Raw genomic sequence first — 16,460 nt, forward strand, 5'->3', positions numbered from 1 at the left:
TTAACAATTTAAGTGTATTAGGAAAGGGGAAAGGGTGGACGCTTTATCATCAATTCTCATCATATTCGGTTTTCCTTTTATGTTTGTCTTCCATTTTCTGTAGCGCAAACACTAGAGCATAGTGCTAGCAATGACAAGGAATGGGAGAACTGATAAAATGTCAGTTCACCTAAATCCAATCTGAATGCAGTGCAAATCACTTTGGATTTGTTTTAAAGGTCATCATTCACACTTGTCATTTTTAAGCAGAAACAGAAAAAAAACTTTTTGAAGAATGTTGGTAGCTGAACTGTTTTGGTTACCATTGAAGAAGAAGAAGAAGAAAAAAAACCACTGACATTTCTCAAAGTGCCTTTTGTGTTTTATAGAAGAAATTTTTCATCTAATTAAGTTAAAACCAAGTAAAAATAACCTTGTTAAAAAATTAATTGTCTAAAAACAAGTCTTAATATCTTATCCTGTTGCTCAAGTAAATTGATCTTGCTTTAAAGACTGTTAGATTTTTTTTTTTATGGAAAACAAGTCAAAAGACTAAAACTCTAATTAAGAAGTCATTTTTTTCAGTGCATAATGTTTATTGCTGTTGTCACTGCGGGTACATTTAATGACAGCATATTACAAGAAATTAATTATGTTGGATTGTTCAAACTGATATATTTCATTAGAAAATTATTTTAATTTAAATTTCAAACATTTTTTATTTTAATTAGTCTTCTGAAAATCTTTCCTATTTCTGAACATGAGAAACTTTCTCATGTTCAGAAATAGGAAAAACAAATATGGTTTGAGTCTTATAGGCAAAGAGAGTGAAGTTTTGCAGCCTATTTGAACAAGGTCATGGTTACATTTTAGAATTTTTCAGTTGTGTGGTTTTTAGGACAGTGTTCATGCTTCAACCTGCACTAAAACTGTTTATGATTAAAATGTTTATTGTTAGCATCAAATGTGGCTTATGACTAGGAAGGTAAAGGGTAAATGGTAGTACAAGGTGCTCTGTAGACCAATGTGGCTTAGCCGTCTCAACCAGCCAATTCAGTTCTGGAAAGCAGAATCAAGTGTTTCCACTCATTTGACACTGCATTTTCATGCTTAAAATGTCTCACAATGACAGACCAGCTTTTTCTCTGGCCTATTTTTTTATCCAAGAATTTGTTTGCAAGGCCCTTTGTTGTTCTTTTTTTTTTCCCCGCGTGCCTTCTATTTCTAAACTGCCAGCACAGCCGGTCCGCAGCTTGGTGCTTGGCTTGTTAGTTGTGCCGCCCAGTTCAGACAGCCACCCTGTCATCGTGCAGCCGGCTTCTCCTCACTGTGAGCCTCGGAGCTTGGCTTGGTTAACTCAAACCAGCTTTGGGATGTTATTTTCGGACATATTTTTTTTTTTTTGAGTGGCATTGCTTGCAGGCAGATGTAATTCAGCCCATCCAATTGTGCTTGGTGTCTCCTCTTTCTATCTATCTATCTATCTATCTATCTATCTATCTATCTATCTATCTATCTATCTATCTATCTATCTGTCTGTCTGTCTGTCTGTCTGTCTGTCTGTCTGTCTGTCTGTCTGTCTGTCTGTCTGTCTGTCTGTCTGTCTGTCTGTCTGTCTGTCTGTCTGTCTGTCTATCTATCTGTCTATCTATCTGTCTATCGCTCTGTCTGTGTCTGTCTGTCTGTCTGTCTGTGTCTGTCTCTCTGTCTATCTATCTGTCTATCGCTCTGTCTGTGTCTGTCTGTCTGTCTGTCTGTGTCTGTCTCTCTGTCTATCTATCTGTCTATCGCTCTGTCTCTGTCTGTGTCTGTCAGTCTGTCTGTCTGTGTCTGTCTCTCTGTCTATCTATCTGTCTATCGCTCTGTCTGTGTCTGTCTGTCTGTCTGTCTGTCTGTCTGTGTCTGTCTCTCTGTCTATCTATCTGTCTATCGCTCTGTCTCTGTCTGTGTCTGTCTGTCTGTCTGTCTGTCGTTCTATCATTCTATCTATTGTTTTAACATTTCAACATTCTATCATTCTAACATTCTATCATTCTTGCTGTCGTTCTGTCTGTCTTTCATTCTATCTGTCTGTTGTTCTATCTGTTGTTGTACAGGATCTATCTATAGAAACATCCTCACAAATACTTAGAATAGCTTAGCTCTTTATAACACCCTAGCATCACAGCAGCACCTTTTGCCTGGGTATGCACCATATTTTAATTAAGTAAATAAACAGAAAAATAACTATAAAAGAGCTGCAGTACTATCACAGTAGGCCAACTGTTAGCTGCCCCAAGTGTAGGAAACCCTGTGTCAGAGGCAATGGAATGAAATTTGAATTATTAGATTAAATGCACCCTGCCTTGCTAACTGCAACCCTGCTATTATCAACGATTCTATTTTTTTCCCCCGTATTTCCTGAGTGTTACATTCTCTGCTATGCTAGCAGCTTTTTGCATGTGTGGTTTTGTTAAAGACTGTGTGCCATTACTTGCCTTTTATACGGCAGTGATTTCTCCTCTGATTTTGAAAGCCCAGCAGTGCATAGCAAGAACTGTATGTCAAACCTTTGACACTGGACCAATCAGCATTTTCATTCCTATAACTGATGCAGCGCTGTAGGTTTACAAGAGGCAGCGGCATGACGAATGACAAGCTTTAAACCCCTGCAGTGCTGATATTTTTACTCTCGTGAAAGCACAAAAATCATGTTTTCCCATGGGACCGTCCTCCCCCAGTGGGGTCCGAAACAGGAAGCGGAGCTGAAGTTGTTGCTATGTTGCGGAGTTAAAGAGTGGAACTTTATCCAGCTCCCATGGGGGCATTACAGATGAGACGTACGACTTAAACATCTGAGGTTTGTGGTGACGTCACTGGTTTTGTCATTATGCTATTCACTGTGCTGTAGTGCCCTGAGGACAGTATATATATATAATAGTTTACTAGGGCTGTTGATTGATTAAATAATGTAATCAATTGAATTGCATGATGTGCTTATTAATTCATTAAATTAAATTAATCACATCTATGAATATTTATTATAAACGCCATCCTTAAATTTATTTATTTATTTAATTGGTAAATATTAAAATATTATTAGTTATAATATATTTATAATATTTACATTATTACTTCAGTATTTCCAATATTAGTATTTTTGTCACAGAACAGCATTCATGAACAATCTTTGTCATTTTTGTGATTATTTAGCTGTTCTGAATGAAGTGGTGTTGTGGAAGGCAGTTATCAGACTAGGAGATGATCCCTATCTGAGCTCAGTCATAACAAAACTTTTGGTCATAAATCACCTTGTGTTTATCCTTTTTTTTTTTACCGTTTTTTTTTCTCTCACCCCTGTGGCCTGTCTGATTATCAGATGGCTCATCATCACTCATAGAAGTGCATTAATGCTCTGTTTTAGCTGCGAGATTGTCATGCATGAGTATGCATGTATGATTGTTTATGTTTGAGCCTTAAGATACGTGTGGTCCACAAATATGTGGATGTTTTTGAATATTTTCTTTTGCTTGTATCCTCAGGCTTACCTTCAAACCACCATTGCTGGCATGTTTGCGAATCATCAGTTCAGAAAAGTTTTTTTTTCTTTTTTCCTTCTTTTTTTACCATGAGCCAGAGAAGAGGCATAGCTTTTTCTGAAACAGATGACATTGTGGGAAAAAAGAATAAAAAGAGAGCACAGAAAAAACAAACCTTGCAGACGTTCTGCTTGTAATGAACAGATCTTTCCACCGTTGTGCTATTTCAGCTCCTGCTGGTGTCATTAGTGGGTTTCTGTACTTTATTATACACTGTCACAAGTGGCATACATCTTGCCGGAGGTACATCGAAAACAGAGACTGATGGAGGAAAAGATTTAGGAAGATTGTTTGGTTGGAGGATGAATGAAGGAGACAGATGCTTCAGCACAATCTTTAGAAAATCCATAGTTGCCATGACAACATCTTTGTGTTGCAACTGCAAAAAAAAATAATAATAATAATATAATAAAAAAAGTGATTGCCAGAGAATACATTGCATGTGTTCAACAAAAATAATTCCCACGTGTTAATTCAGAGACACAAAATTCAAAACAGCAAACCAAATTGTAGTATTGGTTATATTGTCTGGAAAAAGTATTGTTCTTTGCACAGCTTTAAATAGTGGCTGCATAGAATCAAAACTTGCACACACAAAAAAAACTCTATTAATGTGGCAAGTTTTGAATGCTTCACTTTTACAAAACCTGTATGATTTTTTCCTCATTGGTATCTAACAATACTCTTGGAACTTTCTTTGGGGAACCAAAAATGCTTCTTCTATGGCATCACTGCAAAAACACCCTTTTGGAGCCTTTATTTTTTTAAGAGCATTTTAGCAGGTTTTGTTTAAATTCAAACTTTAAAATGAAATGTTTAAAACTATGATTTGTCAGCTCTTGAGGTGTTAAGGCACAGCCATAGATGATGGCTGCCAAGCTAGTTAGCATAATAGCTGTAGCATGTTATTATCCGTTTGTATTTGTAAAATAGCCCATGCACTGTATATGCCCAAATGTGCATATTGATATGCTCCTATGATGCTCAGAAATTCTCCTTTTAAGCTCATTTAAGGGTTTGAGACTGACAGCCGTTGACATGCTTTGACTGAATTAACATATTTAGCTCCAGCATCTACTGATCCTTCTTGTTCAGAACTCATTATATGTGTTATACCAAGAATTTATTCTTTTTTTCTTATTAACAGTTTGTAAAGTTACTTTTCAGGGCAACTTATACAATCTTACTGTAGCTGCTGTGCAGAGCCGCTGCTGCCTGAGGCTTTGGTTTATCTGAGAGATATTTCAAGTCTCTGAGGACAGGTTTGACAGTAAGATGAGTCTGTGCCTTAGAGGTGTAGCAACTCGCCCCGTATTTCTGGGAAAGGCTCAGTTTGTTTTGCACTCGGTTCTTTTCAGCTCTGTTCTGATGGTGAAAGGTGAAAGGCATGAAATAAAAAAACTAATCCTGAAAAAGCTCTTTTCACTGTGGATTTAGCCACTGTGGGACACCTCTTCTTTTGAAGTCTCGCAATCAGCCTTTGACTGTGTATATGAATGCACAGGCTCAGACGCTGCTTCGGTGAAACGCTAAACACGCAGACATCCTATTGATAGGGATTGTGAGGTGCTTTAGTGTTTTACCGTTTAGGTCTTTTGAGGTCTTGGGCTGGTCTCACTGCTAATTCCCAACAGCGAATGTGGCTGGTTTACATGTCCTTATCTGCTGTGTCACTTGGTTTTTAAGGAAATATGATAGGGTTGTTTGACAGTGAGCAGAACTGAAAGGCTGAAATGGCCAAATTTCATTCCAATGGAGCTGCTTGAGGCTGAAATTTAAAAAGGCACCACATAAAGTCTTGATGTGGTACCGACGGCCAAGTTGTACTTAGTCATTGCATTATGCATTAGTCAATGTGGAATCGCAAGGATCATAAAAATCCCTCTGTTGTCTTAGAAGCCAAAGAAAGCAGTTTCTCTGAATGCCAAAATCTTTATTATTATTTATTACTTGTATAAATTGTTATATGTTGATGTTATATGTTATATGTTTTTATGTCTGTAACCTTGTTAATTGTGCTGCTGCCTGTCTTGGCCAGGACGCTCTTGGAAAAGAGATTTTTAATCTCAATGAGTTTTATTCTGGTTAAATAAAGGTAATATATAAATCGCTTGGTTTTACCGTTTTTAAAAATCCTACCAAAATGACTGTCCGTGAATGGTTTAGGAAATAGCGAATATGTGATTACACCTACTGTACTAATTCTAATTTCAGCTAAGTAAAACAAACTTGTATAAATCCATTCATAATGTTTTGTAATATTCTGAATTCAACTGATTATAATCAGAAATGTTTCTTTATCAGCAAATCAGCATATGAGAATGATTTCTGAAGGGCCGTGTGACACTGAGAACTGGAGAAATTATGCTGAAAATGCAGCTTTGCAATCAAAGGAAGAAATTGCATTGAATATGTATTCTAATAGGAAATGGTTATTTTAAATTGTAATAATATTTCCAGTATTACTGTATTTACAGTAACTTTTTATCTAATAAATGCAGCCTTGGTTGAGGGACCAGTGCTGCTGGGTTTAACAAACTATAGGGAAATTCTAGCAGATGATTATTTTATTAATATTATTTAGTGTATATATATTTTGGTGTGTATATATATATTCCTCTTCCCTGCTGTTTTACAAATGTGTGTTATGCAACGGCAGCATTGTTTGGAGCAAATTCTTTGTTGCACACAACATCAGGTGGGTTATACTTTATACACATATACTTTATAAAAAGGCTTTACCTCTCTTGTTCTCTTTTATTCTCTCACAGGGGAAGAAAGTCAGGATCTGGGTCCTCCTCCGTCTGTAGACGAGGCCGCCAACACACTGATGACGCGACTGGGGTTCCTGCTCGGGGACAAAGTGAACGAAGGGCCTGGTGGAGCACAGTACAGCATGGAGGAACAAGATGACCCTCAGGTTTGATACACATTCAGTGCTCTCACTCGATCCAGTCTCTCTCATTATTCTTTTAAATGTAATTAAAGTGAGTTTTTGACCTAGTGATGGTGGGAGGTGCTGCTCTACAGCCCAGGGTTTTGTCAGTGGGCGGCTCCCGGCCTCAGAAACACCGATATTCATGCTCTCTAAATCATGACAGATGTTCCTGGGTTTTGGATGAGCAGCAGCAGTTTGCGCTGGTATATCCACGCAGTTCGAGTCTAACTAGGCATGTCTCAGACTGCAGATGCTGAAACACCTGCCACTAGTCTATTTACAGTCCACATTGATCTTAGCCATGATTCTTCAGTCAACATCTGCTTTTGGGTTTGTGCTCAATTCAAAATACAGTAGAGCAATATTATATTAATGATGTCAGACGAAATGTAATCTAGCGCTCTAAAAATGTTGTTATATTTGTAATAGAATTGATTGCTTGATTATACTGATTATTTAATCTAATTAATTGAATTTGTCAATACATTAAATAAGACAAGTAAAAAAAAATACAAATAATGGGTAACTTAAAGGATTAGTTCAATTCCACAATAAAAATATCCTGAGAATTTATTCACTCCCATGCCATCCAAGATTTTCATGTCTTTCTTTCTTCAGTCGAAAAGTAATTAAGGTTTTTGAGGAAAACATTCCAGGATAGTGGACTTCAATGGGGATCAGTGGGTTGAAGGTATAAACTGCAGTTTTAATGCTGCTTCAAAGGGTTCTACAGGATCCCAGCAGAGGAAAAAAATCTAGCAAAATTATTGGTTCTAAAAATAAAAATAGAAATGCACATATAGGACTGCATGATTAATCACATGCGATAGTCATGTGCATCTCGTCAGTAAAGCCGATTCTGCGATTAGTAGTAAATCTCCATCACGTGCTTTCAGATGGAGTGGCATTTACTACACAGAGCTGTAGTTCACTGACAAGCTACACAATTATGAGTTAATAATTGCAGATGAATCGCCTGTGATTATGAACACAGTATTGCATATCTTGTCAGTGAACTACAGCTCTGTGTAGTAAATGCCACTCCATCTGAAAGCACGTGCTGGAGATTTACTACTAATCACAGAATCGACTTTACTGATGAGATGCCCGTGAAAATGGCATGCAATTAATTGTGGAGCCCTACTTACATCATTCTTAACCACAAATACCTGTCTTGCACTAGCTCGACCTAATGCATTACATAATCACGATGGAAAGGTCACGTGTGATGTCAGCGGAAGTACTGACCCAGTGTTTACAATATGAACGTGCAAAGAAAGTCAAATGTCCTTTACAAAAAAAAGCTAAAACAACGATGTGGGATGATTTTGAAGTCGGAGGAGAAAATTAGATTAGATTACCCTGCCTTTTTGAACTAAAGTACAGGCAAAAAACTAAACGCGTGTGGATTTTTCAGCATGATTACGTAATGCATGACGATGCGCATTGCATCGCTAGTGCAAGATGAGCATTTGTGGTTAAAAAGTAAATAAATTTTTAATTTTTTTTAAGATTAGAGTCTTATTCTTAGGCTAGGATTGTATAGAGCCCTTTGAAGCCGCATTGAAACTGCAGTTTGTACCTTCAGCCCGTTGCTCCCATTGAAGTCCATTGTTTTCCTCAAAGATCTTTCTTTCATTTCGACTGAAGAAAGAAAGACAATATAACATCTTGGATGACATGGGGGTGAGTAAATTATCAGGAATATTTTTATATTCGCGAAGAGAACTAATCCTTTAACATGCAAAATTGACAACCCTAATTAAAACAATTATTTGCTGTAGCTCTTAACATATCCTAACTGTGATTAAGAATGGAAACAGCCTCAATGGTTTTTAAAATGACATTTTGAGCTCTTGAATGTAGCGCTTGTTGGATTCTGTCTAACATTCCACTGGTAAGTGTTTCATTCCCTCCTAATTGTTCTGAGTTCAACTCGACCTCATTTATCCGACACATAGTTGAGTCCATGCATGTATCGCGCATGGCAAGGCAAGGCTCCTGCCGTCCACAGCTGGGCGGAGCGGAGTTATTTTAGAGGCTGGACCCTGCCAAGCAAGTGTGGTCACCGAAAGGCCAAAATTTCTGAAACACCAGTTCAGAGCCAGTCTCACCCACGCACACTGAACCCTCAATTGGACCAAAAGGTGTAGAGCTATTTAGACATATTTGGGAAGTTATTGCGTCTGAGATCTGACTTCAGGCCACTGCTGGTTCATAGTGAAAAGAAATGTGAAATTAATATTTTTCATGGGTTTTCAGTCGGTCGTAATTTAGTGTTCCAATGTAGGTGGTTTTACAGTGAGCCTCAAATCATCAAAACCGTTTTACACACAAAGAAATGAAGATTTCTGAGTGCACATTTAAAGAAAAACAAGGTTAATTTCACAGTAAAAGAGAAATATTTTGTGATTATTTGTGTATGTTTGACAAGAAATTACTATTTCAGTCTTTCTACTTCACTGTTTTTCCTGTTGTTTCTTTGTACTGTTACTGATTGTAAAAATTGTTTTGACTCCAGTTTTTTCTTTTCTTTTCTTTTCAGTGTTTTTAGTGTTAAACCTGGATAAAACCTTAGTTTTAATTCCAGAACATTGCTGTGATCTGCAAATTATCATAAAATTGTTGTTTTTATGAAAGAACATCCTCTTGGTTTGCAGTTTGGTCTCTCTTGGTTGTGAGAAACGTATCATCTAAAACAACTTCAGGAAAGATGTACTCAACGACTGAATGAAATTCATATCTGTCTGTATGAAGTCATTAAAGTGGCCTCCACCGCAGATCCAGATTCAGACATGAACTCGTTTAACCAACTATTCTTTCCATGTCTCTTTTCTATACTCCCTCTTTACTGTGTTTTTGCTGCAACTCTTTCATTATCATACTTTTTGTCTATTTATGTTTCTTAGTGTGTCTTTCTCACTCTCTCTTCCCACTGGGTAAGATGATCCACCATCTTGGTGGGTTTTTTGTAGCTCTTGTCTTGTCGCCGACCGCAGCATGCCATAATAATACACTAATTTCTCTCCTCTTTCCATTTGGTTAAGAGTTGAACATTCAAGGTTCTCTCAGTCATATACCATAAAGCCAATTACATTGTATTAAATTACATAATATTGAGTCACTGTGGAAAAATGTTTTAAGCCAGGCCATAAAAATAGATAATTCCACATGAGTGTGCAGTCCTCAGCAGAAATATGGTACAGGACTGTATCATTAAATACCAGTCAGCAGATTTCCACTTCTGTGGACATTTTTGTGTGTGAAAGTCATTCAACGGTGCTGCTTTTCTGGAATAGGATCGTCATATATAACCAAGCAGTGGTGCACTGATCTAGCAAAAAAAATCCTTCAGTATGCTACAGTTCTGCAGTGTAACAATGAGTGAACATTAGGCCTCCTTAATTAAACAGAAGCATGTAAATGTCAGTTGTTTGTACGATTATTCTTATGTAAATTGTCATATTGAATTGAACAAAACAAGTTAAAGTGGTTTTACTAATGACTTAAACACATTTGTTCTGTTAGTCTTTGTATTTCTGGAAAAACATGCAATATCCTTTCCATATGAGTTTGACGATTGTTTTTCTGTCTATTATTCCTCAACATAATAATAATAATTGGAACTACTTCATACCTATGTTTGAAGAACAAATTATTATAATATATAATAATTATTATTATTATTATTGTCATCATCATCATAATCATTATTATTTGCCATTTTATATTTTATTATATTCCCTTATAATATATAATTCATATAATTAATCATAACAAATAATAAAATAAATAACACAAATCATATAATAATAATAATAATTATAATAATATAATAATGAATAAATAAAAAACAAGTAAAAAAAAAAAGAAAAAATAATAATAATAGAAGTTGTTATTAATAGTAATAATAATAATAATGGTTTATTTGTTGATCTTGGCACATATAGCTATGAGGTCATTCAGTTCTGACCTCGTATTTATAATACAGCTTGGAGTAGGATTTTGAACCAATGAGATTTCACTTTGGATGGAAAAGCCAGGGCTACAAATTAGAAACCGAGCAACAAATTGTCGTTTTCGTTCATTGCGTGTCATTCTTGTGGCAAGTCAGGGGAAACACTTTTGGAGTTACTGTGAATCTCTAATTCTGAAATTTTGAAGATGAAATTGTCCTTCTTCTGATGTTCAGGGCATCTCCATGACCCAGAGGATCAGCCCATGCTCCAGTTTAGCTAGCAGCACAGCGTCGCCCCCTCCTGGCAGCCCCTGCTCCACGTTACCCACTGGAGCCCTGGGTAATATGGGCACCAGAGACTGTGCCTACGGATCCATCACGAGTCCCACCTCCACCCTGGAGAGCCGAGACAGCGGCATTATAGGTCAGAGACATTCTGTGGCTTGTTTTAGTATTCAAAATAAATGCTAATCATTGATGTACATATATGACAATGACTGTTCAAAAAAGGTCCCTTTTTCAAATCTCCCATTGCTTTCTTACAGCAACGCTCACGAGTTACTCGGAGAACGCCGAGCATGGAGGAAAACACAGCGAGGGCTCGCGGGGCAGCCTCAAACTCTGGCAGGCGCAGAAGTCAATGGGTACAGACTCCTTTCTTTATCGGGTGGATGAAAACATGGCCGCTTCCACATACAGCCTCAACAAAATCCCAGAGAGGAGTCTGGAGCATTCAGTCTCTCACTCCGCCCACTCCATCCCCCTCTACCTCATGCCTCGCCCCAACTCTGTGGCCGGTAAGTTTCCATTTAGAATACTGTATGAATATGTCAGAATACTGTACAGTATGTCTAAGTATTATATGAAATACCAGTGTGCAGTATGCATACTGTATTTATTAACAAATTGTATTAAACTTTTAGCAGTCGAGTCAATGAGTCAAGAAAGACACTAAAATTACTCTTGATAAAGTGATCAGTTCATTTGCCTCATTGCAAACTTTATTATCCAGTGTGTCTGCCAAATTTTGGCAATTATAGTTAAAAAATTGCATGCTATAGTATATGTGCATACTTCCAAAATAGTACTAGTAGCATAAGAAGTATGCCAGTTGAAACATACCTTGTTAGAATAGATTAGGTTCAACTTTGCCACTGCTGAATTAATTTGACCATAATTTGTTTAGCCTAGAGTTAGTCTACTATACTACATTACATTTACTAAATATAGTTATAGGCTACTTAACAATGCTACATCATATTCTTTACAAAATTATAATTATTATTATTATTAATGCTGTTGATATGAATGAGAAATATCATTTGTTAACCTGAATGTAGGCTGCATAAATAATCAAATTAAGATTAAGCATGTGTTGTTCAATCTGATCCATTGTATAAAAAGTCGGTTTACTTTATCATGCCAATTTCTTCTAGAATATACAGTATGTGTCTATACCTACATTGCTTTGCTTGGCTTCCTTTGAGTCATTTCAGTTGTTATTTAACCCTAGATTAACTGTGAAATGGCAGAAAACGGCATATTATGCTGAGCTAGTCAAGACTCAGTCCAGCATTCAAATCCTGTTTGTCACATTCATCTTTGACCGCGGGTGAATATTTGGAGTCAGCTCTGTGTGAAACTCATTCAGCTGAGGCTCTTTGAACGCTTCTGTTCATGAATGGTGAGCTGCGGAGACAGGAAATATCCTGCATAATCCAGACCCTAAAAGTCAACAGACACATGTTTCCAATTCCCTTAAAATGTCAAGGTCAGTAAAAGCACATAGTGACTACTGTGAGAGCTATAGAAGTGGCCCTCTTCTCAGCTTTATGGGTCATTTGAGCGGCTCCTAGCTCCTGATGCTGCTCCAGTACTACAAAGCAAGAACGTCTGCGTGAATCTCAGGTTTTATGAAGGATTTGTGATTTGTGCTGCTGGTTTTGGATCCACATGTGAGAAAATAGTAGAAACTCTGTAGCTCAGTTTAAAGTACTGTAGTGTTTTTTTTTTTTTTTTTTTTTAAGGTTTGCTAGAAGACATTTCCAATATAAAGTAAATTAAATGTTTATAAAATTAATATTTCTACCCCTACAGTCTGATTGAACAAAGCAAGTTTTATTAAATTAATGTGACAATCAGTTAATTATTCAGCCTATAAACTTAGATTAACAAACTATATTGCTTAATTCTTATCATTCTTTATAAATACAGTAACAACAAATTTACATAACTATTTATTCTCATTTTTTTCAATTTGGTTTCATTATTATTATTATTAATTTAAGAATTATTGTTGATATTAACAATTCACCAAATTTTTTATCTATGTATCTTTGAGCATATGATTAGGAAGTTGTTTATTTTAATAAACTGACATGTCTCTCTGAATTTTCAGAGAGACATGTTGAAGTTTCAAATTAGCATAACTTGGCATGCAAAAAAAGTATAAAAAGCACCATAAAAATAAGGGTGAGTAAATGGTGACAAAATGAAATTAAAGAAGTAAATTAAGTGTGACATGTAAATGAGAAGACACTATATTCTCAATTACTCCCAGAATGCACCTTAGTGAAGGCCGTTCACTTCCTCTCACATATACACACATTCACCCTTCGCATATGTACATAAAAACATAGATATGTAAAAGTAGATGCCTTATTGGTGGCTGTTTCATGGCAAAATATTTCGCCCAAATCGTGTGGATTCCTTTTTAAAATGTCTGCATTTAGTCTTTGACCATTCAAACAAAGGTAAATGTGACCGCATCTTAAAGGGTCACTCAACCCCAAAATAAATAGACAAAAAAATTTTCATTAATCACTTACCCCCATGTTGTTTCAAATCCGTAAAGCTTTGTTCGTCTTAGGAACACAATTTAAGATATTTGGGATGAAAACTGTTAGGTTTGTGACTGTCCCATAGACTGACAAGTAATTTACACTGTCAAGGTCCAGGAAAGTATGAAAGCATCTTCAGAATAGTCCATCTGCCATCAGTGATTCAACCGTAACGTTATGAAGTGACGAGAATGACTCAGAAGAGCGTGCGCTGCTTGCGTTCAGCTCATAATCTCCAAAATGGTGCTACAGTGATGTGGAGAGAGACCGAGGAGACTAATTGTTGAATAAAGTCATTAGTTTTGTTTTGTTCGTGTACGAACAGTATTCTCGTCGCTTCATAACGTTACGGTTGAACCACTGATGGCAGATGGACTATTCTGGAGATGCTTTTCATACTTTTCTAGACTTTGACAGTGTAACTAACTTGGCGGTCAATGGGACAGTCACAAACCTCACGGTTTTCATCCAAAATACCTTAAATTGTGTTCCGAAGATGAACGTAGCTTTTACGGGTTTTGAACAACTTGGGTGTCAAAATTTTCATTTTGGGGTGGAGTAACCCTTCAAGCCTTTTTTTCTTTTAAGGTGGAGATTGCCATTCTGATCATTAGTAAAGAATTCGTTATTACCGTATTTTCCGCACTATAAGGCGCACCAGATTATAAGGCGCACCTTCAATGAATGGCCTATTTTAGAACTGTTTTCATATATAGGGCGAACCGGATTAACGTTTGACTGGGTTTGCGTTATGCATCCACAAGATGGAGCTGTGCTAAAGGGAATGTCAACATTTTGACAGAGCGCCTTGATCCATATATAAGGCGCTCCGGATTATAAGGCGCACTGTCGTTTTTTGAGAAAATTAAAGGCTTTTAAGTGCACCTTATAGTGTGGAAAATACGGTATATGTTTAACTTCCATATAGTATTTTGTAAGGGCACGAACAGAAACCAAGTTTAGAGATAAGTAGATCTGCACATGTTCAGACTTTTGGTTTAAATGCAGACGTGCCTTTTGGACCAGCGCCCCACGGTGGAACTGTAAAACATCAGTTCAGTTGATGGGAGCCCAAGTCATTGTGACGCATTTCAAGCGGTTGTAAATCCAGCAACACAGTCATGCCAGCCAGACAGTCTGCAGTGCAGATGGAGGTGGTGGGGCTGGGGAGGGGAAATGCTGGTGTCTGGGATATTTTCTTACATTTTACATGATAACCATAGTTTTTGCCAATGTACAGCTAACAGTGCTGGCTAAGTCTCATAAGGCCTGTTCACAAAAGGAACGAAGCCTATAAGGAGAACAATAACTATTACGTCCACACCAATAGACAGTAATGTTCTGTTTATTTTTAGCATGGAGTGCGGTTATGTAGTCTGCTTGGTCAATTGGGTGAATTCTGATTGATCGATGTTTTTATCGTTCATCAGCTAGAAAGAAATTGCTCTGGAAGTGATTCCAACATTATCATTCCTCATTGTGGTTATCGTTTTATCACTGCGTGGTGATTTTGACATCTTTCTCAGCTTTTGCAAACTATTTCGACACTGGTTCCTTTGAGATTTTCCTAATGATTTATATATATATATATATAATAACCACAGTTCTTATTTAAAAATATACACACACACACACACACACACACATATATATATATATATATATATATATATATATATATATATATATATATATATATATATAGGTGTGTGTGTGTGTGTGTGTGTGTGTGTATATTTTTAAATAAGAACTGTGGTTAGCATAGCATGACGATACTTTGATGTTTTTTCAACGTTTTTCTGTAGTTACGTATTAGAAACATACGTTTTATAAAATAAACGTAACTGCTTCAAAATTCGTGTTTTACAGTAAAGGTATGTGTAATTCAATTTGTAGAGCAAAACGTCAAAGTATCATCAAGTTATGTTTACCACAGACCTTATTTTACTGATGAGTTGTATGAAAACCAATAGCAAAATCTCAAAGAAACCACTGGCGAATTAGTTTTCCAGGTTTTTTTCGTCACTGCTGCAGTTCTCTCCTCTAAAGTTCCCAGTCAAACGTGATGTTCTCTTAGGGGAGGTTTAAATTACTAAACTGTTGTTCCCCACATGTAACCAACAGGAAGTTGTAATTTGTATACATGTACCATTGGGCCATGGATGGTTTTCTGAAATCTGTCTTTGATTAAACAGGCTTTCCTTAGTATGTGGCACCTTGCTTTAATGGTGGCCACTTGTCCATAGCACCAGTGCTTACACTGCCACAATAATGTTAGCTGTTGCTAAGTAGTTTCAAAAGCTTTCTCCAGCTGCTTTGAGTCGAGATCAGTTCAGTGGCCACCCACTGTGTTCTTAATATTCTTGTGAATCAAGCCGCCATGAACTTTCCTCCTCATTAGCAAAGAAAACGGGGCTCAAAATTCATGCACGCATTTTCATGAAAGCTAATAAGAACAAGCTAAGCAAACACAAGCTCTCATAGAATTTGTCAAAGGGTTTGTCTCATCACTAACAACACACAGAACCATGCTATTACCATGTTTTTGGTAGTTCTGATAATATCACTAATAATGCCTTGTAGAATAGCTTGGAGTAGCATGTTGTATCACCATTTGGAAGTCATTTTGAGTAAAAACTTGTACCCTTATGAAAATTAACCATGGTTTCACTATAAATAAAACCAAAATATTATAACATGGTAACAAATTAACTGTTATTTTCCAAATATTTACTAAAATTTACTAACATAGTGTATATTCAGCTATAATCTTATATAATTTTTTACCATGGTAATTGGTTTATTAAACAAAAATACTATGTCAGATTTACTTCATTAATTTCAGGTGAAGTTAATTTGAAAGCACACTTATTAATGCTGTTGGAAACTTTCTCTGATTTTGGAACAGCATGCTACTCCTGGAACCTGTTTGCTTCTTTTTAATAGCCTCTCTACATTAGCTTGGCTGCTGAAATAAGGAAATGAATGTTGTTTCATTGTTATTGTTGTGTATTCTCCCTCTGTTGAATATTTATGTGGGTGGCATGAGTTTAAATAGAGGTTTTCGATCTCTCTCGCTCACTCTATTTTGCATTTTTTAAATTTAAATTCAGAATTTATTTGTGTTAAATTTCAAAGTTCTTAATTGGCGTTCATATTTTAAATAT

General features: G+C 36.5%; 1 protein-coding gene across 1 annotated transcript in view; it reads left to right on the forward strand.

Moving 5' to 3' along the window:
• LOC132142006 (protein TANC2-like) overlaps positions 1 to 16,460 on the forward strand; it is a 148,820-nt gene that overhangs the window by 103,984 nt on the left and 28,376 nt on the right. Inside the window, exons 5-7 of the mRNA XM_059551656.1 lie at positions 6,329 to 6,477; positions 10,688 to 10,877; positions 10,999 to 11,250. Of these exons, the coding sequence (XP_059407639.1) occupies positions 6,329 to 6,477; positions 10,688 to 10,877; positions 10,999 to 11,250 (591 nt within the window). The remainder of the gene's footprint in view (positions 1 to 6,328; positions 6,478 to 10,687; positions 10,878 to 10,998; positions 11,251 to 16,460) is intronic.

Source organism: Carassius carassius, chromosome 1 (assembly GCF_963082965.1).
Source record: "Carassius carassius chromosome 1, fCarCar2.1, whole genome shotgun sequence".
NCBI lineage: Eukaryota > Metazoa > Chordata > Actinopteri > Cypriniformes > Cyprinidae > Carassius > Carassius carassius.